General features: G+C 43.0%; 1 protein-coding gene across 2 annotated transcripts in view; it reads right to left on the bottom strand.

Moving 5' to 3' along the window:
* The window catches only part of lamb4 (laminin, beta 4), a 90,424-nt gene that overhangs the window by 17,224 nt on the left and 50,745 nt on the right, over positions 1-22,455 (bottom strand). Inside the window, exons 22-32 of one of the 2 annotated variants that reach the window (XM_080304022.1) lie at positions 15,880-15,991; positions 15,487-15,667; positions 15,253-15,396; positions 14,928-15,159; positions 14,296-14,453; positions 13,918-14,142; positions 5,467-5,684; positions 5,130-5,226; positions 4,038-4,401; positions 1,319-1,470; positions 737-936 (exon numbers count right to left, since the gene is read on the bottom strand). In XM_080304022.1, the coding sequence (XP_080160148.1) occupies positions 737-936; positions 1,319-1,470; positions 4,038-4,401; positions 5,130-5,226; positions 5,467-5,684; positions 13,918-14,142; positions 14,296-14,453; positions 14,928-15,159; positions 15,253-15,396; positions 15,487-15,667; positions 15,880-15,991 (2,083 nt within the window). Of the gene's footprint in view, positions 1-736; positions 964-1,318; positions 1,471-4,037; positions 4,402-5,129; positions 5,227-5,466; positions 5,685-13,917; positions 14,143-14,295; positions 14,454-14,927; positions 15,160-15,252; positions 15,397-15,486; positions 15,668-15,879; positions 15,992-22,455 lie in introns of both variants that reach the window. The other variant, XM_026172277.2, reaches the window with a different exon arrangement.

Genomic DNA, 22,455 nt, shown 5'->3' with positions numbered 1-22,455 from the left:
TGATTTGATTATATGGAATCAATGATTTTCACAGCAGCATTGAGACAACAGGACAATCAGCTATTCATTTAATCCTGCAGCTACTCATGTGATATATTAGTCATATGACCTTACAGTTCAATGTTTACATTGTAGGGTTTTTGGTTTGTTTGTTTGTTGACAAACTGCATCTGGTTGTTCTAGATTGGTCATTTTCCAACAAAGAACAATTTCCATGTTTACATCATCTTATCTTGACTTAATGAAAGGTAGGTTTGGTGTTGGTGATGTCTTGCCTAACATCATTGGGTCAAACGAAATTCATAGGTTTGTTCTTTGTAGGAAATGTGCCAGTGGTTTTCAGGTGTACCTGTGTGACCTAACGGTACTGGCTAAAACAGGTGTGGTTTGCTCAAAGCAAGGAGACGCTCGACATTTTGTCTAAGTGTTCGGGTTTTCTAATGGAGAGTGCTGTAAACTAAACATGTCTGCTGAGTTTGGCATCAACTCTGATCTGCTGAACTGTGATTGTGATTTAAGCACCTTGAGATAACAGCTTTAAGGTTTGGTGCTATGTAAATAAACCTGAATTGAATTGCGTTTAAATCATTGGCTAAAAAATTATTGATCACCATACCCTCCAGTTTTATAGGAGCTGAGTTGCTCCCAGTCAGTGACCTCACCACAGGTTCAAACTCAAACCTCTTTGGTAAAGATAAAGATATCTTTATCTCTATCTTTTGGTAAAGATAGTCACCTTCTGTTTGAGCTGAACCACACTCAGCTCTGTGACCTTCTTCTTCAGCAGTGCAAGGTCTCCTGTATTGCACATGCTCAGTTTGTGTTTGACTTCCTGTCTGGTGTCCATGGAGTCCTCTACAGCTTTGCTGACATTTCCCACCCTCTCATCCTCCAACATGAAGAATCTGTAAAGCGTCTGGATCTCATCCAACAGCTCTACAACAGGTTCAGATGAGACACGCGCTAAGCAGAGAAAGTGAAATCATGAAACATGAAGTCTGCTCTGTGATGAAAACAAAGGTTTATGTTTAAAAAGATGAATTCATTGCCTGACAAATAGATCTGCTCTGTTTTTAACTGAACCATGAAAGCAGTTTCTGAGAATATTTATGTTTCTTCACTTTCTGTTAGAGATAAGTGAACATTTTTAGGTATTTAGCTTCACATTAAGACCGTGCATGTCCTGATCTTTAATTTAAATGTGGAGTCTTCAAAAACTCAGAAAAGGATCTTGTGTAGTTTATCTGAAGATGTTTAAAATCCTCTGATGTGATGTGATGTGATTTTAAAAACAAAACATATAAAAAAAGGAATGTACCTTTCTGTTGGTCATTTACGTTATCAGTTGGCACACTGGTGAGTTTCTTCTTAAGGTTCATGATTTCTAGATGAATGTCGTCAATTTCAGTGTTGAAGAGGGGAGACATGTCAATCAGGATCACATTTGTGTCGATGGCATCTTTCACCTTCCTGTGAGATGAATACACTCTGATTATTCAGCATAAGCTAAATCTTCCTGAGTGCTCTTTGATTGTACAGTATTGTGAAAAAGTCTTGAGTCAACCTCATTTCTTAATATTTTGCTAAGTTAAAGGCAAATATGTGACTATTTATTGAAACATGCAGCCATAAATTGAAATAGATAAAAACAGACTGCACAATTCTAACAAACTTGAACGTCAGTATTTGGCAGAGGTGTGGACTTGAGTCAGACTCGAGTCATTAATTTTATGACTTTAGACTTGACTTGAAAAAATGTTCTAAGACTTGTGACTTGACTTGGACTTTTACACCAATGACCTGGGACTTGAATTGGACTTGAACTGGTTTACTTGAGAAGACTTAATATTTCACCCCAAATATTAAATTTAACATGCATATTATATAGAGATTGAAAATGTGACGTCATTCAGGGGTAAAACCGCAAAGGATTCTGGGAACTCGTGGCAAGCGGTACTAGCACATGCAGGCTTTCAATTGAAATCAGTCACACAGCGATAAAAAGAAACACAAAAATGGCAAGAAGCTGTTGTATTATTAACTGCAATAGCCGGTCGCATGACAGCCACGGGAAGCCGATGGGTAAAGAGATCGGTTGTTATCGGATTACGTCGTTGAAGAGAAATAGTTCGAGCCATGTTTCCAAAGTAACAAAGAGGCGACGGATGGCCTGGATTGCAGCCATTCAAAGACCAAATTTAACATCCCAGAACCCTCCAGCTCACATGTTAGTCTGCTCCAAGCATTTCCACAAAGGTCAGTGTTTTTTAGTAGTTAATACGTCATTTTTCTTAACATAACTGGTGATATAGGTTACAAGCAAGTCTGGCGCTGAACAAAAATTGTTGCGCTATGCTCCTTTGTTTATTGTGCATAAATAGTGAATTGTCCTGACACAATATTGCGTTTCGCTTCTGTTATTATGGTACATTGACAAAAACATATACTTTTATTCACAGGATAAAACAGGTTTTTTGTATCACTAATTGCCCAGTGCGATTACAGCATACAGTATTATTGTCACTGCTACATTTCTGTGATGCTACCAGAAATTATTTCCACTACTAATTAACTACCGTTGAGCTCAAAGGTTATATTAATAAACGGTTAACGAATGTGTATTTATGAAGACGATTTGTGAGACTGGTAAAATTATGATACGTACGATGGTCCTTCGTTCGGTGCATTTCAAGGTCCTGTACCCATCCGTCGGTAAACTGTACCTGGGCTTGTTGCATGACCTGAAGTTACTAAACTTCATGAGTGTATGCACTCACTCCAAGAACCGTATGCTTATAAACATGCATATAAATATGCTACGATGAGATAGCTGACTTCATCTAACTGGCAAATGTTGTCCAGGCTACGTTGGTGATGCAGTTTTTTTTAATGTGTATGATATTTTTGTCATGCGATTTTAAAGCCGGTCCTACAAGCGCATCCAAGAATAACATGCAGCTTATCTCAGAACTGTCGGTGAAAATTATTCTTGGAGCTAGGTTTAATTGAGCTGCATTTTAAAGAGGTGCAATTTCACAATTTGTGTATATTTTCTAAGTTCACTATTTTGTCATGTGTTGAGAAAAACACAGATTTAAAAATTACATGGTCTAATATTTACATTTAGCATAACTGCAACATGCTTTTTTCGGGTTTTTTTAAAGACTCGAAAGGACTTGAAATTCAAAATTTCAGACTTGTGACTTTACTCGGACTTTTACACCAGTGACTTGAGACTCGACTCTGACTTGCCTGACATTACTTGAGACTTGATTTGAGACTTGAGGATAAAGACTTGAGACTTACTTGAGACTTGCAAAACAATGACTTGATCCCACCTCTGGTATTTGGTATGATCACCTTCATTCTTCAGCACAGATTGAGCTCTCTGAGGTAGCTTTCTGTAATTTGTTTTAGTCCACAGAAAGAGTTCTCCACGCTTCTTGAAGGACATCCAAAGTGCTTCTTTGGATGATGATCCCACACTGCTTAAATATTGTTGATGTGCAGGCTATGGGGAAGCAACTCCATGTCTAACAGTATTCTGTTATGTGTTTTGGTATTACATGGTTTTGTATGGTGGATCAAAGCTGATGGTACTTTTCTGCATTCATCAGTTTTATCAAAGATCTTAATTCTGACCACCTCCTTTAAATTTGTCAGTCCGTCAGATTTTAGTTTAATAAATTTTTTGGCATTTCTTAAGGACATGATGTTTTAGACACTGTTCATCTGAAATGTTCAAATTTTTTAGGCCTGGCACTTCAGATACATATCAAATTTCCTTCCTCTGAATCTGGTAAGTTACAAGAACTGGACTGAAAATGAGTAAAAAAGCAGCCTATGTCCAAAGAAAAACTTTGAAAGACCTTCAGAAACTATGCTCAAAAACACTTTACAAAATTACGGGAAAGTCTGGCTCCTTGGAAGCAAAATATAAAGAAATGAGGGATGACTCAAGAGTTTTCCAGTATACTGTATATTTTTACATTTAGCATTAGTGGAGTTCCTTTTAAGTTCATCCTCTCATGCCTTACCTAACCTTCAAAGACATTTTCTCCAGTTTCTCCACGCTTGGTGGGGAGATTACTCTCAGGTTGGCCAGGCTGTCCAGCATAGAGTGCATGTTAATCATCTCCTGCAGGTGCTGGTTATCTGTGGGCTGTACATTGTTATGAGGGATAAGGGTCCTCATTTTCTGGGCAGCTCGCTGGACATCAGTGACAATTTGAGTCCAGAGTGCGTTGCAGGGATGGCACGGTTCACAGGCTGGGAATAATGTATTGAAGCCGGGCGTGCACTCATCACAGAATATACCGCTTACACCCGCCCGACAGATGCACTTGCCAGTCTCAGGGTCACATGATGGTTGTTTGGTTCCCTCCAGATTGCAGTCACAAGCTGAAAACAAGATAAAACATGGTATCTTCGCATGAAAACAAGGGGGATTTAGAAAAGGTTAAAGTGGACCTGCGCTGCTGCTACTTAGAATACACTTTCCCCCAATAAACTGTAAACTCAATAAATCAGTGTGTCTATGCCTTAAAAGTAGAATGGGAGGCGGAGCCTTCAGTTTTCAGGCCCCTCTTCTGTGGAACCAGCTTCCAGTTTGGATTCAGGAGACAGACACTATCTCTACTTTTAAGATTAGGCTTCAAACTTTCCTTTGTTCTAAAGCATATAGATAGGGTTGGATCAGTTGTCTAGGCTGCTGGGGGATTCTCAGGATGCACCAATGTATTTACACACCTGTCTGCATTTAATTATTAGTTAATATTAATGTCTGGTTCTCTTCCACACCCTGTCTTTGACCTGCGTTCTTCCTGGAACAGTGCAAAGTTTCCAAATAAGACAGAAGTGGTAGATGTGGATGTTGTGCTTTGAGTGCAGCTCTTTCAGTGACCATATAAGAATATCCCCATCCTGCGACATCAAGCAGATCAAAGAGTATAAAAAGTGTGATAAAATGAGTCTTCAGAACAGTCTGCACCCTTTTTTTGGTTTTTGGTTCACTGCCCTCAATATTTGAAACTTTGGAATGATTTATATGAATAAACACCACTGGAGACATATGTCAGAAAAGAAAAGAAGAATTGTCCACTTAAAGGAAACATTGAAATATTACTCACAGATACACTGCAGGTCTGGATTCCTAAAATGATTTTCTCTGCATTCATCACAGTGCCTTCCTCCAAACTCAGGATGGCATGGACAATGTCCAGTTACCTGAATATGTCACAGCACATTCATTCAAAGTTTAACCATCAGCATCTACTGCAGGTGATTATTTATAATTTTGTTTTTTATTTGAAATAAAAACAACCTTGAAATGGACACACAAACACACAAGGCTGTTTTTCTGAGGTGAGAGGAGTAGCAGAGTGACAGTCTCACACCCTAAATGATAAATGAAAACTGAACCCTGTGGTCACACGCCGACACTGTCTGTGGCTGTGGAGCTCTTGCCTTGTCACAGATGTTGGAGATAGATTTGATGAGGTCACAGCTGCAGGGCTGACATCCCGAGGCTATGTTCAGATTCCAGTATCTGTCCTCACATTCATCACAGAGTTTACCTATCACACCTGTCCTACAGGGACACTGTCCTGTCCTGGGATCACAGAAACAGGGTCTCCCCAGAGGACACCGAGTCTCCTGAGTCCCCCGTCGATCACAGGAGCATTCTGGAAAATACTTTTATTTTAGTGTTTGTCAGACCATTGTGAAATATAGAAAAGAAATACAGGGTATACAGTATAGATGGAGCAATAAAGAAGAAAATTTATGCAAGAAGATTATTGATGATGGAAGCATTCATCCCTCTTTCAAAACTGCAGTTTAACTTTAAAATGGTTATAGTAAGAATCAGGTTTTAAACAGGATCTTTAGATACTTTGCTACTAGCAGCCTGTCATAAAAATACATAACACATTCCTTAGCATTTTCACAGCTTTAATTGAAAAAAACAACACATTTTGACAGCATGAAATAGTACTTTTGCACCAGCAAGTTTATTCTCGCAGACCTGTTAGCTGAAAAGTTTGCACATTTTGGCATTGTGAGCAGCGTGCCTTTGTAAAAAAAAAAACTGAGGACAATGGAAAAGTGAAGGCCTAAAGAAGAAGTGTGAGGCCTAAAACGATATCAACAGCAGATAAACAGTACCTGATATCATGAAGTCATGTCCTTAAGAAAAAGGGGAAAAATGCTTTGCCTATCGATCACACTTATCGGTTCTGCTTGCACTTGGACAATCAGCTAATTTCAGTTTGTGTGCAGGAGAAGGAAAATAGTGGCACAGCCTACAGCATGAATATGGATATTTTATGGTAAAGTGGAGACTGCTCCAGAACAGAAACAGCTGCATTATTCTGCTAACACAACTTCAGCTCTTTGCAAGCACCTTCACAGATGGCATGCTAATGCTAAGCTAGCCAAGAACCCAGAGTGATGCTAAAGCTGAGTAAATGCAGACCTCAGCCCAGCAGCCAGAGCCTGAACAACAAGTAAAAAACTTGCTGCAGTCAGGCTGCAGCCTCTACCTGTTCATGCTTCTACAGTGGGATCACCATGACGACTGCTTTGAAGTCTCTTTGTGCTGGTCTCCATATTTCAATTCAATTCAATTTTATTTATATAGCGCCAATTCACAACAACAGTCGCCTCAAGGCGTTTACATTGTAAGGTAGACCCTAAAACAATACAATAATCCCTGCAGCAAAAAGTCTAATGTGGCTGAAGCAATCTTATTATGACCAAGGAGAGAAAGCAGGTAGACTTTTGGCATGGAGAATTAAGAAAATGCAGAGTGAAGGAGCAATTAATAGTATAAAGACCTCTTCAGGGTATGTAACAGTAGATCCATTGGAAATTAATGACAGCTTTAGAGAATTGTATGAAAATTTGTATAAATCAGAATGTGCTTATGCCTCAGAAGAACAGGACGTATTCTTAGATCAAAATCAGTTCCAGACACTAATGGAAAACACAAAGCAGGAGTTAGACGGACGTCTATTGAAGAGATATCACAGGCTATCAAAGCATTAACAGTGGTAAGGCACCTGGGCCAGATGGCTTTCCGGTTGAATTTTGTAAAAATTTCCAAGAAAAATTAACATTTCCTCTTTTTACCCTGAAGAAGCGTAAATGAAACTCTCCCACCTACTCTGGAACAGGTAATGATTACTTTGCTACTGAAACCTGGTAAGCCCCTGCAGAGAGTTCATCATTTAGACTAATGGTGGTTGACACTAAAATACTTTGTAAAGTTTTAGCAAGACGATTAGACTCCTGTATCGCACATTTAGTTCATGATGATCAAAATGGCTTTGTACTAAAACGTCAAGGGTTTCACAACATAAGAAGGATTTTGATTATAATTCATGAGAAATTTGATGCTAAAGATACAGCATTATTATCACTTGATGCTCGTCAGGCCTTTGACAGAATACAGGAGTCATATTTATTTAATGTTCTTCCAAAATATAGATTTGGAAACACTTTTCTCAAATGGGTTAAACGTTTGTATACAAATCCCAAAGCTAATGTTTTAACAGATAACAAGTTTCTAACCCTATCACATTGGAGCGTTCCACACGCCAGGGGTGCCCGTTATCTCCAATGCTATTTTTCTTAGCTGGCGATGATGTTAGAATGAGAACTGACATATTTGTTTTCCAGTTAGGAGATCAAGAGCATAGATTGGCCCTTTATGCTGATGACCTGATAGATTTTTTTGACTAGGCTCTCCATTAGTATACCAAAATTAATGCAACTAATGGAGTTATTTCTGGCTATAATGATTCAAAATCCTCCATCCTATTTCTGAACAAGGATGAAAGGCTAAATCCTATTATACAAACCTCGCTTATTAATGCAAAAAGGATTTGTGTATCTTGGAGTTAAAATCACCCCAGACATTGACACCATTGTAGCAACAAACTATGACCCTTGATTAGTGAAGTGGAGGAATCTCTAAATAAATGAATGACAATGGCCATATCAGTGAATGGCCATAGAAACATTATAAAAATGAACATATTACCAAAATGTTTATATCTGTTCCAGTCACTTCCTCTGCCTTTTCCAAAAGAATTCTTTGATAAGTTAAACAGTATCTTTGATATATTTATTTGGAATAACAAAAAACCTAAATTAAGACTTCACTTGTTGTAGTTAGTGATATAGATATATTACAATATATATTAGCAATAGTATAGATATGTAAGTATATTACAGAAATGGGTCTATTATGGTATGTTATAATGTACACGGTATGAAGTATGTTGTGAGTATTCTCTAACTATAAGTATGTACAGGCTGTAGTGAGTACAAGCTATGTACAGGATATGAACAGGATATAAATATGAAAAACTATACAGAATATGAAATAAATAACTTTACAGAATCTGAGATATACAGCTATACAGAAATGGGAACTATGCAAGTTGTAAACAGTTGTAGGATTAAAGATTATCAAATGTACAGAATGATTATTTACACAGAGCTATACAGTAGTGCAGTTAAGATAAGTGAGGGTGTAGATAGTTTCTACAGAGGCTATATAAAGTGCTAGTGGTTGTGAGTGGTGGTTCAGTCCATGTTATTATTATGTGTTTGAGGGTACAGTTGTCCATTGTGGGTGTGTGTATGTTCAGTCCATGAGTTTAACGTGGGTCAGATGTCAGGAGGCAGAGTTCAGGAGTCTGACAGCTGTGGGGAAGAAGCTGTTCCGGTACCTGGTGGTCTTAGTCCGGAGGCTCCTGTGGCGCCTCCCAGAGGGCAGGAGGGTGAAGAGTCCATGTGATGGGTGACTGGGGTCTTTGATGATTTTCCCAGCCCTTTTCAGACACCGCTTCCTGTAGATGTCTTTTATGGCAGGAAGTGGTGCTCCGGCGATGCGCTGGGCAGTTTTCACGACCCTCTGCAGTGTCTTGTAAACTGTATGTATGTATAAGATGTTCTCACCTACCTGTGAGTCCAGCGTTTGGGTCCTCCTTTCTTCACCCACACTGCAACCACTGACAGAATGACACGACCCCGCCTTGTGGACCCAGGGGACTCTGAACTTTTCGAGCGGCAGGAGCCAGCGCTCCTTCACTGGACGGAGGAGATTAGGGGAAAACAGCGGCTCTTCGTGGAGAGAGAGCACGTCTTTGCAGGGACTCGTCTGGCTCTGGGCAGGCCTCGGGGACGCCGTGTTCTTTCGCCTGCTGCCTCTCCTGCATCAAAGCATTCACCGCGGAGAGTGGGTGTCACTGGCCAAGCTTCAGCTGCTCACTCCCTCACTGCTCTGCTCCTCGAGGGAGGCAGCCGACGGGCAAGTCGGCTGCTTCACTCACCAGACTCTCCGCCTCGCCACGGCACAGCGGCTCCGTCTCCCACCTCCGCTCAATGGAGGCTCCCGTGCCAGAGGCTCAGCTGTTTACCCTGCCCGCTTCCTCTTCCCGGAGAAAGCGGCGCAAACGCCACCATAAAATGGACTATTTTGAGGAACTCCCGGTGGTGAGTTCCAGTGACTGTTTGCAAACCCTAGGTCTGCTTATTCTAAGACTGTTTTATCTAAGCCGGCTTCTTCACCTACCTGTCAGCCTGTTCCGGTTTCATCAGCCCAGGCCACTCTTAAAAATATTCATGCACCTAAACCTGCCAGTATCACTCACCCTGTCATTATTTCCACCTCTATCAGTTAGCCAACACCCACACCTGTGCCAGCGCCCAGGCTGAGGGCAGCTGTGACCCAGTCCGCTCCTGCACCTGTTCATGTTCCTCGGGTGGGTGTGACTGATGTCCAACCACCTCCCGTGCCTGTCCCAGCGCCCAGGCTGAGGGCAGCTAGAACCCAGTCTGACCTCCCTAGAGGCTCGGAAGAGCTAGCCTCTCCACCTGTCAGTCTACCACTTCATCCACCTCCTGATCCAGCCTTTCACGCACTAGCACTATCCCTGGTCAGGCTAGCTGATCTGTTTCCGGCTCAAGCACCAGATTTACTAGCCCAGGTTTCTGCACCCGCTGGCCCTGCCTGCCTCCAGCCAGAGGCTCCCACGCTATTGCCTGCAACTGCTCCTCCGCCGGCTCCCATGGTGTCGTCTGCAGCTGCTGCTCCGCCGCAGCCTCCTCATACACGTTGGATTTGGCATCAGCGACCACCTTCCAGGCCGCTGACTGGACCTTGTCACCGGTGTGGCCGGCCTCTGGACCTGCTCAACTGCCGCCACTGCCTTCCACGTGTCCGGCCTCCTGACCTACTCAGCTGCCGCCACTGCCTTCCACGTGGCCGGCCTCCAGACCTGCTCAGCTGCCACCACTGCCTTCCACGTGGCCGGCCTCCAGACCTGCTCAGCTGCCACTACTGCCTTCCACGTGGCCGGCCTCCGGACCTACTCAGCTGCCACTACTGCCTTCCACGTGGCCGGCCTCCTGACCTACTCAGCTGCCGCCACTGCCTTCCATGTGGCCGGCTTCCAGACCTGCTCAGCTGCCACCACTGCCTTCCATGTGGCCGGCCTCCAGACCTGCTCAGCTGCCACTACTGCCTTCCACGTGGCCGGCCTCCGGACCTACTCAGCTGCCACTACTGCCTTCCGCGTGGCCGGCCTCCGGACCTGCTCAGCTGCCACCAATGCCTTCCACGTGGTCGGCCTCCGGACCTGCTCATTCGCCTCAGCTGCTGGCCACACAGCCGCCCAGCAGAACTGTTTTGGCTCAGCTGTTGGCCACGTGGCCGCTCACCAAAACTGTGCCTGTTTGGACTCTGTCTGTAGTCCCAGCCTGCTTCAAAATGGCCACCATCATTCTGTGCCCAAATCCTCCACCATCTCATCACTGAACAACTGGCAACCGGTAGCCCTGACCCACATCACTGAATTGAATTGAAATGTAAATCCTTCACCATAGGGAGAGGGCAACCAGTTATCTTTTGGGTCGAGTCAGGGTTACACTCTCAATGGTAGTGCTATAGAAGGACACCATCAGTTTCTGTGTGATATTATTCTTCCTGAGAATTCTCAGGAAGTACAGTTCTGTTTTGGACCTTCTTCAGTAGCTCAGAGGTATTTATACTCCAGGACAAGTTCTCCTCCATGTGGACTCCCAAAAAACGAAAGTCCGTCACCGTCTCCACACAGTCTCCCTTTATAGTTAGGGGTGAAAACTCTGTCTTTTTCTTTCTAAAGTCAATTATAAGTTCTTTGGTTTTTGAAGTACTGAGAACAAGATTGTTGATTTTGCACCAAGACACCAGTTGCATCATCATCATGAGCAAATGTTTCGAGAGGCTGTTCAGGGACTTCATCCGCTCTGCACTATCCAACTGACTGGACCCTCTACAATTCAGATACTGCCACAACAGGTCCATTGATGATGCCATAGCCCTCACACTACATACTGCCCTGTCACACCTGGAGAAGAGGGACACGTATGTGAGAATGCTGTTTGTAGATTACAGCTCAGCATTCAATACCATTGTTCCCTCGAAGCTGGACAGGAAACAGCAGGATCTAGGATTGAACAGCTCCCTCTGCTGCTGTATCCTTCACTTCCTGTCTGAGACGCCAAGTGGTCAGATTGGCAGCTTCACCTCATCCCCCATCATAATGAACTCAGGTGCTCCACAGGGGTGTGTACTGAGCCCTCTCCTGTACTCACTCTACATCTATGACTGCACGGCCACTAGCAACTCCAGCATCATTGTGAAGTTTGCGGATGACACTACAGTGGTGGGTCTTATCACCAAAGGTGCGCTAACCAGTGCCCTGACCCACTGGTGTCGAGACAACCATTTCACCCTCAACGTCGCAAAGACAAAGGAGTTGATAGTGGACTTCCAGAGGTGCAGAGAAGCACACACCCCCACCACCATCAACTGTGGCGAGAGTGAGCAGCTTCCGCTTCCAAGGTGTACACCTGGCAGAGGATCTCACATGGTCAGTACAAAACAGTGAAGAAGGTCCAGCAGCGTCTCTTCTTTCTCAGGAGACTGAAAAGATTCGGCACGAGCCCCCGCATCCTCAGGACCATCTACTGCTGTGCCATTGAGAGCATCCTCACTGGATGCATCACCACCTGGTACGGCAACAGCACCGCTTACAACTGCAAAGCTCTTCAGAGAGCTGTACCAGTACATGTGATGTGACAATAAAAGTGATTTAATTTTGATTTGATTAATTATTTTATCTGAGCTGAGCACTAAATCAGATAAAAAGTCTGAGAAATCAGGTAGACGATAGATGATAACGAACAAGACTGGCCTTTTTACATCTGATGTGGACAAGGATAAGCATCAGGCTTTCAAATAAATTAAAAGTCTGTCTTGGTCTTTGGTTGATTAACAGGCTGGTGTGAAAAATTGCTGCCACACCTCCCCCTCGGCCTGTGCTTCGAGATTTCTGGTAGTTAGAATGACTCGGGGGTGTTGATTCATTTAAACTAACATAATCATCCTGCTGCAACCAGGTTTCTGTAAGGCAGAGTAAATCGATTTGTTGATCAATTATTAAGTCATGTACTAACAGAGACTTGGAGGAGAGAGACCTAATGTTTAATAATCCACATTTCACTGTTTTACTCTTTTGTTCAGATGTGGATACTGTATTGTTCTTTCTTTGTGATTGTTTATGTTTAAGTTGTTTGTTGCTGGTTTTTAGTTTGTTTTTTGTCTGTTTGGGAGCTGACACAGTCTCTATGGAGATGGGTTTTTGGGGGGGTAGCAGGAGGAGAGAAGCTGCAGAGAGGCGTGTAAGACTGCAACTCTGCTTCCTGGTCCCAACTCTGGATAGTCATATTTTGGGGGGTTTAATAAATTTGTCCATATTTCTAGAAATGAGAGCTGCTCTATCTAAAGTGGGATGGATGCCGTCTCTCCTAACAAGACCAGGTTTCCTCCAGAAGGTTTGCCAATTATCTATGAAGCCCACATCGTTTCTGGGACACCACTCAGACAGCCAGCAATTTAAGGAGAACATGCGGCTAAACATGTCACTCCTGGTCTGATTGGGGAGGGGACCAGAGAAACTTAGATCCAACATATTATTTTTCCAATAGTATATATTTTTTTTAATACCATTTGTATGTTTATAGTGGTGCAGAACTGGGCTTTTATTTTCCCAAATGTCTGCACTGAGTAGGAGATTGTACATGTGTATAGAAAAAAAAAAGGATTCTACTCTATTCTATTAGGGTAGAGATCTGTTTTAGTGTGTGGGGCTGTGGCCTCAGGTTCATATTATTAAATGGTGATTATGAAGCAGTGCATTTCAGATATTTTTACAGAGTAACATGAAAGTAACGTAACAAGTAGACCAACGAATGTCTTTCTTCTGGGTGTAATTAAGTAACATACTGCAATACTTTGAAGAAAATTGCTCTGTGTAATATGTGTAATAATTACTTTGTTGAGTGACGACACCAACACTGATCACAACAGAGGGAAGCACCTCCAACATGCACAAACATGTGACCCGCAGCATGCAGTGAATGTGCATGAGTGTAATTTCTTTGATATGCTGATTATTGATGGTGGTGACTCTCAAAGTGGAGCCAGTGAGAACTGATAAGGGAAGGAATTGAATTGATAAGTGATATCAATAATAGAACTGAAACTGCTAAATTCTTATCAATTCGAATCCCTAGTCAAGATTGAATTTAAAGTTTTCAATTCACTCAGCCTTACAGACACTCAAGAACCAGCGCTCCTTTACACTGAAAGTTAAGGTAGCTCAGGCACCTGATCAAGACATGTTTAAGTTGCCTCTCAGTGGAGGTTTAGTGGGTTGGGTGTCCAGCTGGGTGAAGACTGTGGGTTCCACCAAAAAAGGGACACATTAGAGGACACAGGAATACTTGGTGCCCCGATGAGGTTTTGCATACATGTAAGCGGATGAAAGGATGATAGATGAAGTTTCTATGTTTTGTTGTCACCTTTGCAGTCCTGGGTTAAGGCGTTGCCATGGTAGCCAGGTTTGCAGTGTTGGCAGTGCAGGCCAATTGTGTTGTGAAGGCAGTGTAGACACTCTCCTGTTGTGCTGTTACATGAGTTGGGATCATCAGGGTCGATGTTGTTGTTGCAGGGACACTCTTTACAGACTGCACCTGGCAATGTCAGATCACCATAGAAACCAGGGCTGCAGCTGTCACAGCTTACACCTAAAAGGGAAATGGAGAGTGATATATTTTATGTGTCTTTCCAAAAATCTGCTGATAAACACTGACTCTTAGCATCGCTGCTGTCTGTCTGTCTGGTTGCCTCTTTTATGTAAAGAAGGTAAAAGTAAGTAATGCAAACATACTGGCTCTTACCTGTGTGCCCCTCCTGGCACTTACAGATGAGCCTGAGGGACTGTGGGTCATGCTGACAGGAAGTGGCGAAGAATCGTCCACTGCTCAGAACATCTGGACACAAACATGGCTGACAGGCCTGTCTGGAGATTGGGTCACCATAGTAACCCTCAACACACCTGCATCAAAATAGGTTTATCATGATTACCTGAACAGGTACCGACCCTCAGCAGTAAGTACTGGCACACTTATTTCCTGAGTAAATCTAATTTATATAAATTTACTCAGAGACGTAGCAAAGACATTTTCAGAGGGAAATTTTCAGCTGAAAAAAACCCAGCTGAGTTACAGTAAACAAAGGTTCCTTTTTTGAAATTGCATCTACTTGCAGATAAAAGCTGCATAGCTGAAAACTGAAAACCCAGCCCTTTGTCTAATTCTCTCTGTTCTTCATCATTATGGAGTATAGTATGTACTACATCTCTGAGTCGAGGAGAGGGCCTAAGGGTACATCTGTCACCATCTTACAATGCTGTGATTGCAGCCATTCCCGAACTCTCTGTGAATGGTACTCATGGCCATTGATCATGATAATTTTGCATATTAATGATTAAGGACCTGACCTCACAGTCCATTGTTTGTCAGTGACTAACCTTTCACAGCTGGGTCCAGTAGTGTGCTCCCTGCAGTTCAGACAGTCTCCGGTAAATCCATCACACACCTCTGATAGCCCATTACATTCACACGATCGACATGAAGGGAATCCCCAGAATCCCATCTGACAGCGTTTGCAGCGCTGACCCGTAATCTCTGAACGGCATGCACACTGACCACTGACCTGATCGCACAGCTCTGACACAGAGCCATGGGGGTCACAATTACATCCTACAAAAAGGTGAGAATTCATTGTGAATCAACTGTCAGACGCTCAGAGAGAAAACGAAAGGCAGTGTTTCCCCTCTGGTTTGGGTTTCTTACGTTTGCAGCCTTCAGGTCCAAAGCCAAACGTCATTGGGGCACAGGCATCGCAGCAACGACCAATCACATTGGCCTTACAGTCACAAAACCCACCCAGTTTACTGCAGGATGGTCCAGTAGAGCCAATAACATTACACCTGCAAACTGACCACAGGTAAAACGCAGATATAAACATATGAAACACTCATCTTTTCCATTGTCTCAGTCCTGGATCATCTCAGTCCAACTACTTACGGACAGCTCCATTGTGGATTTGTGCTGAAAGGCTCACGATGAGTCCCTCGCAGACTTCAGGTAGCGACTCCTGAGGGCCAGGCTTGACAGCCAATCCAGTACAGTGAAACTGGTGAAAAGTGTCGAGGTCGCTCTGGGAGCAGAAATTTTGGACTGACCCAATTCTATTAAAAAGACTAATCTGAAAAAAGGGGGGCATGATTAAACATGTAGAAATCACCTCATGTAGACACATCCCATCATTTAATTTTGAAGAGAAAAATTGAAAATTGAAACCATGCAATCTTCCCAAATTTATTTATCTCCTCAGCTATGATTGGACAGTTACTGTTAGTAGGAGGATTTCAGGGAATATGTCAATCACTTTATCTGAATAGATGAAGACCTCCTTACCGAGTCAATTAGGATGTGTGAACTATCAGATCTGGGCTGTTTATAAAAGGTGATATCCACAAAATATTGACCTCCAGCATTTAGACAGAGCAAAGAGTCCAGAATACCTCGTCTGGAAAAACAAAAAGAAAAAACAAACAAAAACTGCTGCTACTGAGACACAATCTCTGACACAAGTACACTATTAAGGCTTCAGAGAACCTTGGAGCTCACATAAGTACAAATGTGTAAGAATGTCTCTGTACGTGGAACCAGGAGTACAAAGGCACAACATTTGGCTCATGTGCGTTAGCTGTAGCTGCTGGCTGTCTGCTGTCGTTTTATAGATGTTCTGTTGAGAGTCCTCTCTCAGTACATCCTGGTATGGTTCACAAGCTGCACTAGGACTGACAACAAAGTGCTGCAAAGTTTATTAAATCATCACACACATGCAGCTACGCCCTGTCACTGATATGCACACAGAGCCTGCTGCCTCAGCCACAAACATGATGTCACCCACAGGCCACCTGATCATGGCCTCTATTAACAACTCACACAGACACTGTACAATATCCTGTATGTCTGTGAAGGTTCTCAGTCATCCAGGTCATCGTAGTCAAAGGAGCTTGCAAAGAAAGGCGTCTGGACTTCTTTAAGTTACTTGAAGACGGATGAGAGGTGAAACGTCTTCAAGTAACTTAAAGAAGTCCAGACGCCTTTCTTTGCAATATCCTGTACAATTTGCTAGTTTCAAAGAACCTGCTTAATTTCACATCTGAATAGTGTTGTGGCAGATTTCTTTTCTCATGTATTAATCACATATTTAATCATATCACATTATTTATAGTAATATCACTGTCACGGTCCTGGGTCCCTTGACCCAGCATTTTTAGTTCCTTGTGATGTTTGTAATATTGTACTTGTGTGAGTTATTCTATGGTTTCTAGTTTCGATCCCTTGCCCTTCATGTTTCTCTGTGTCCCCTCTGTTCTGTGTAAGTCTGTGTCGGCATGTTTGAGTTCCCCTCTGTCCCTCGGTTCTTAGAGTCCTCTGCCTTATGGTTTATGTCTCTGTTTCTTAGTTGCTTTCTCCACTGTGCCAAGCTTGCGTCTCTGTATGATACTTCCTGTTTTACTTTGATGGTCCGTGTCTTATGTGAATGTGTCCTGCTTTGCTCGTCTCGTCCAGCCTGATTACTCCCAGCTGTGCTCTCCTACTGTGTCTCATTCCCTCGTTATCCCTCTGTGTATTTAAGCCCTGTGTTTCTCTTTGTCAGTGTCGTAAATTCCCTCATGCTGTGTGTGATGCTCTCCGTGTTTCCTGGTATACTTTATGATTAGCTTTCCCAGTTTAGTTTTGTATTGCCTGTGTTCTATTTTTCCAGCAATTAAAGCTGTGCTTTTGAGTTCAAGTTCTGTCCCCGTGAGTTTGCGTTTGGGTCCTCTCCTGCCTGCCACACAGCCGAAACATGACAATCACTTTCTCACTTTACTATAGTAAGAGCACTCCTTCTCCATAGTTTACATGCATGTGGAACGTAAACACAGTGAGGCCGTTAAACAGATAGTGGGAGTCCTGCTTATCAGGGATGTAAATCCTTAGGTGACGCCAAAGCAGAAAACAAGGTCATAATTCTCTCTGAGGGAGGAGGTATTGCTCCACGTGAGAGGGGCCAACATGTAAGAGTTTGTGAATGTTCTTTGTCTGTGTCTCTGTATATATGATGTAAGGGCGGTGGCCACAATTCAGAGATGGTCCTGGTGTTTCACTGGGATGCTCTCTCCATATTGCAATGTGTTTATTAAACCCACTTCAAATCAAGCTCACTGGGTGTTTTGCAGGTAATTGTTAAATTTTCCATAACAATTTGCCGTTGTCAGGCAGGATTCCTCCGGTGAGTTTCGCTGAACTACGGGCACACAGTGACTGGCCATCAGCAGCAGGACCAGACGGCATCCCAGGTCGTATCCTAAGAGACTGCGCATACCAGCTAGCTCCTGTGTTCACTGAGATATTCAACATCTCTTTATCTCAGTCGGTGATCCCCACATGCTTCAAAGAGTCCATCATTGTTCCTGTCCCGAAGAAACCCCACCCTGCTTCTCTCAATGACTATCGCCCTGTAGCCCTCACCTCAGTAGTGATGAAGTGCTTTGAACGCCTGGTCAGAGACTTCATCATTTCTTCACTACCAGACACACTGGACCCACTACAGTTCGCTTACCGTCCAAATCGTTCCACAGACGATGCCATCTCTCATCTCCTCCACACATCACTCACTCACTTGGACACTAGAAGGGGGAATTATGTTAAAATGCTCTTCATAGACTACAGCTCTGCATTTAACACCATAATTCCCTCCACACTCACCACCAAGCTGGAGCATCTGGGACTCAGCTCATCTATGTGTCAGTGGATCTCCAACTTCCTAACTGGCAGACCACAGGCAGTAAGGATGGGCGGACATGTCTCAGCCTCCACCACTCTCAGCACTGGAGCCCCCCAGGGGTGTGTTCTGAGCCCCCTGCTGTACTCTTTGTACACATATGACTGTGTGGCCACTACCAGCTCCACCACCATCATCAAGTTTGCTGACGACACCGTCGTGGTGGGCCTGATCTCTGATAACAACGAGACGGCCTACCTGAAGGAGATTAGGAATCTGGAGAACTGGTGCCAGAGGAACAACCTCCTTCTAAACGTCAGTAAGACAAAGGAGCTGATAGTGGACTTCAGCACTAAGCAGGAGAGGAACTACCAGACCCCCGTCATCAACGAGTGCCCAGTGGAGAGAGTGGACAGCTTCAAATACCTCGGAGTTCACATCACGCAGGACCTGTCATGGTCCTGTCACATCAACTCCATGGTGAAAAAGGCCCGTCAGCGTCTCTACCACCTCAGACGCTTGAGAGACTTCCAACTGCCCTCCAAGGTGCTCAGGAACTTTTACTCGTGCACCATAGAGAGCATCCTGACGGGAAACATCTTAACCTGGTTCGGGAACAGCACCATGCAGGACAGACGAGCTCTACAGAGGGTTGTGCGATCAGCTGAGCGCACCATCCGCTCCGAGCTCCCTGACCTGCACTCAATCTACAGCAGGCGGTGCTGGACCAAGGCCAGGAAGATCGTGAAGGACCTCAGCCATCCCAACAACAGACTGTTCTCTCTGCTGAGGTCAGGAAAGCGATTCCGCTCCCTGAAGACCAACACAGAGAGACTGAGGAGGAGCTTCTTCCCGCAGGCGATACGGTCTCTCAATCACACCACCACACAGTACTGACCCACACATATGGTTCTTACACACACACTGGACTTTCTGGACTTTGTTTTCACTTCATCACTTAAATCACGCTGCTGTCATTGTGTATATGCTGCTGTTATTGTGTATATATTTATTTATATTTCTTCATACATACTTATATAGTTCTATACTGTGTATTTTGTTGTACAGTTATTTTATTTTCAACTTTAATTTATATATTTTATCTTATTCTTTCCCAGTTAAATTTACCCTTCATTCTAATTTGTGTTGTACAGTTATTTCATTTTTAACATTAATTTATATTTTATTCCTTCCTAGTTAAATTTACCCTTTTTAATTTTTCATATTTATTTCCTATCTTATTCATAGCCTTTTCCTTTTTTGTTTTCTTTAGGTCATGAGCAGTTGTCCAAGCATTTCACTACATATCGTACTGTGTATGACTGTGTACGTGACAAATAAAATTTGAATTTGAATTTCCTGAGGTAAAATTGCCTTAGTCCCACCATTCCTTTGTTTTCAAAAAAAGAAGGAACCACAAGATGTGCTTCAGCGACTCACACATGCAGGAATTTTTTAATGAACCAAGAGACGGACTGCAAATGATTTAGCTGCTTTGATTTGGGCAGGGTTCTTAACCAGACAGATGGGAAAAGCCTTGGTTACTTATTACTGCAACAAGTAGATTCAGGGTCCTAGAAACTCAACGAATTTGGGTATCCTAGTGTGAGAAATTGCACCTTGTTGTGGTAGTAAGTGCAGGATCTTAGAAGCTCAATAATTTGAGCATTCTAGTGTATGGCAGTTTAGCACTTTTGCACCAGTGAAAAAAGGCAGAAAGGCCTTGTTCGTACAAAGGAAGCTGGGCTCAGAAAAATGGCTACTGGAGCAGTGGGAGGCATTCCTCCACGTTGTCTGGTTGAAAACTCCAAGTGTGTGGAAGATGGTTGTGTGATGGAAAGTGTGATATTATTCTGTTATCATATGTTACCTTATATATGTAATCAAAGTAGTTGAAGTATGATACTGCTGTAGATCATATTATACCCTTTAACATAGAGTGTGTGATCAGTATGTAGTTTTAGTTTGCATTTTACTTCTGACTTAAAAGAGTGTGAAAATCATTAGATCTATTGGATTGACCTGTATTACTCGACACTGTTGAATGTGTTACACTGTTTCTTGACATTTCATACTGCTGAATCATGAAGAGAATGTTGTGTGCAGAGGACCTTGTGCAGATAATAGAAGAAACAGACCACATTCCATACCCCCACCTTACAGAGAGCAGAGAAATAAGGAAGCCGAGGTCATAACTTAGGCGCCGTAAGAGAGAAAGAATGTGAATGTTTAGGCTTTTACGACTAGGTGGGGGCCACTAGAGGGTATAAAAAGCTGAGTAACCCGTCACCATTTTGAGACTTGCTGTGACCCTCTGCAGGCAGGTCTCCCCATCATGATGGTTTTAATGCTCTTAAGTGTTGAATTGTATGGAAATAAATGATTGTTGATTGAGCATTTATACACCGAGTACTGTCCTTCCTTCAGCCCAAAGATTCAAAGAATTGGGAAATTTCAACAAAAGATATGTTGACAGGGATAAGAGTTTTTTATTGTTTGTAGTTTTTTGTTGTTGCTGTTGTTGGGTTTTCTGTTTATTTGTTTTAGATGGACCACTGGGAGGGAAACCTCAGAAATACGACGCCTGATTTCAGGACTGTTGTGGGAAGGACTCTGTCCTTAGTTTATGGTGTTTAACACTTTTGCATCGGAAGGAAAAGGCCAGACGGTGAACGCGCTTGTCCACAAAGCTGAGCCCAGCAGTACGGCCAGTGAGGCTGTAGGAGGCATCCCTTCAGGTGGTCTGGACAAATCCAGGTTTTGATTGTATGATTTTTTTTGTTTCAGAAATATGGGAAAGAATACATGGAGTATGAAGTGTGTAGAAACTGAGGAATGCAGTGAAGAGAAGTGTGTGTGTGTGAGGAGTGCTGTGGGTGTGTGTATAAAAGAGATGTGTTAAAATGTGGACAGAAGAATAAGAGAGGGAACGTGTTAATGAGCAGTGATGAAAATGATATTAAATAAATGTTTTAGTGTGTTAGTACAGGTTGCTACGGAACTGGATCAGCGCCCTCCACAAGCACAGCGGCCGGAGTAAAATGATAGATCAACGTAATTGGAACCGCATACAGCCCATGTTTTGGCTGAATATTTCACAGCTTCACTTTATGCACATCTTAACCTGAAGAACATGCTTCGAAGACAATCAATCTCTCCCTGAAGACGAAATGCAGTTCGAGAGCAACGGCGTCGACTTCAAGAGTCAACAAGGTGAAGAGACAGCAACACTGCCCTAAACCTTAAACCTTAAAGGGTTCAGCAGCATGTACACATGCCATAGTGGATGGAAGCATGCGCTCCTGATCACAAGCTGAGAGGTTCACCAGCGACATCACTGTGTGTGAATGGACTTGAGAAGACTGTCTGAGTTTCACATTTGCCATACTGGGAGTTGAAATGGCAAAGGAAGAGACTGAAAAGAGTGAAAAACAAAAGGCAAAGCCGAAGAACGGCCCACTGGCCTCTGACACACCACAACCATGAACTGCTGCAGATGCAGGAGAAAGACAGAAGCTGTGAGAAGTGGGAGCATGGAGGAAAAATGAAGGCCGTTGTTGTTAATGTGAGAGCACATGAAAATTGTGTTGGGAAACTGTGGCCGACTGTCTTGTGGAGGTTGAGAAAGAGTCCGTAGGATTGCAACAAAGGTAAAAATAAAATGCACACAAACGCACACAGAGAAATGTGAAGGAAAAGCAGCTTTAAGGACAAAGCCCTGCTGAATCTGCAGCTCCACTGCACACACATGCATTGAACCTGCCTACTAACACACACACACACACACACATGCAATGAAGATCAGCTTGTTATCTCTCATCAGTGTTAAAATAGTGTAAATTTAACAGACACTTGTTATCAAATGCTGAGTGTATCCACTGCTGACAATTAATCAGAATCAGAATCAGAATACTTTATTGATCCCTGGGGGAAATTATTTATTATTTAACTCTCTAGGGTTGCAGGACAACAGTTTACCTTTTGTGAAGGGAAAAAAGATTCTGGTTTGACCAACCAGTGATCAGACAATAAATTTAGTTGTTGATACAGTAAATTGTGAGATGTTTTCTGCTTGATTGGTGCAGCACAATTAATTTACTGTATGAAGGAAATTCTCTTTTGTGATAATATTTTTTGTTACTAGATCAGGGAAAGATGACTGGATTATAAAACAAGTGAATAAGATGTAGCAGAGGGTTGAGTTTCCTGTT

This window comes from Astatotilapia calliptera, chromosome 7 (assembly GCF_964374335.1).
Source record: "Astatotilapia calliptera chromosome 7, fAstCal68.1, whole genome shotgun sequence".
NCBI lineage: Eukaryota > Metazoa > Chordata > Actinopteri > Cichliformes > Cichlidae > Astatotilapia > Astatotilapia calliptera.
Note: the sequence above shows the minus strand (reverse complement) of the source record. Positions and strands in the feature narration are given on the sequence as shown.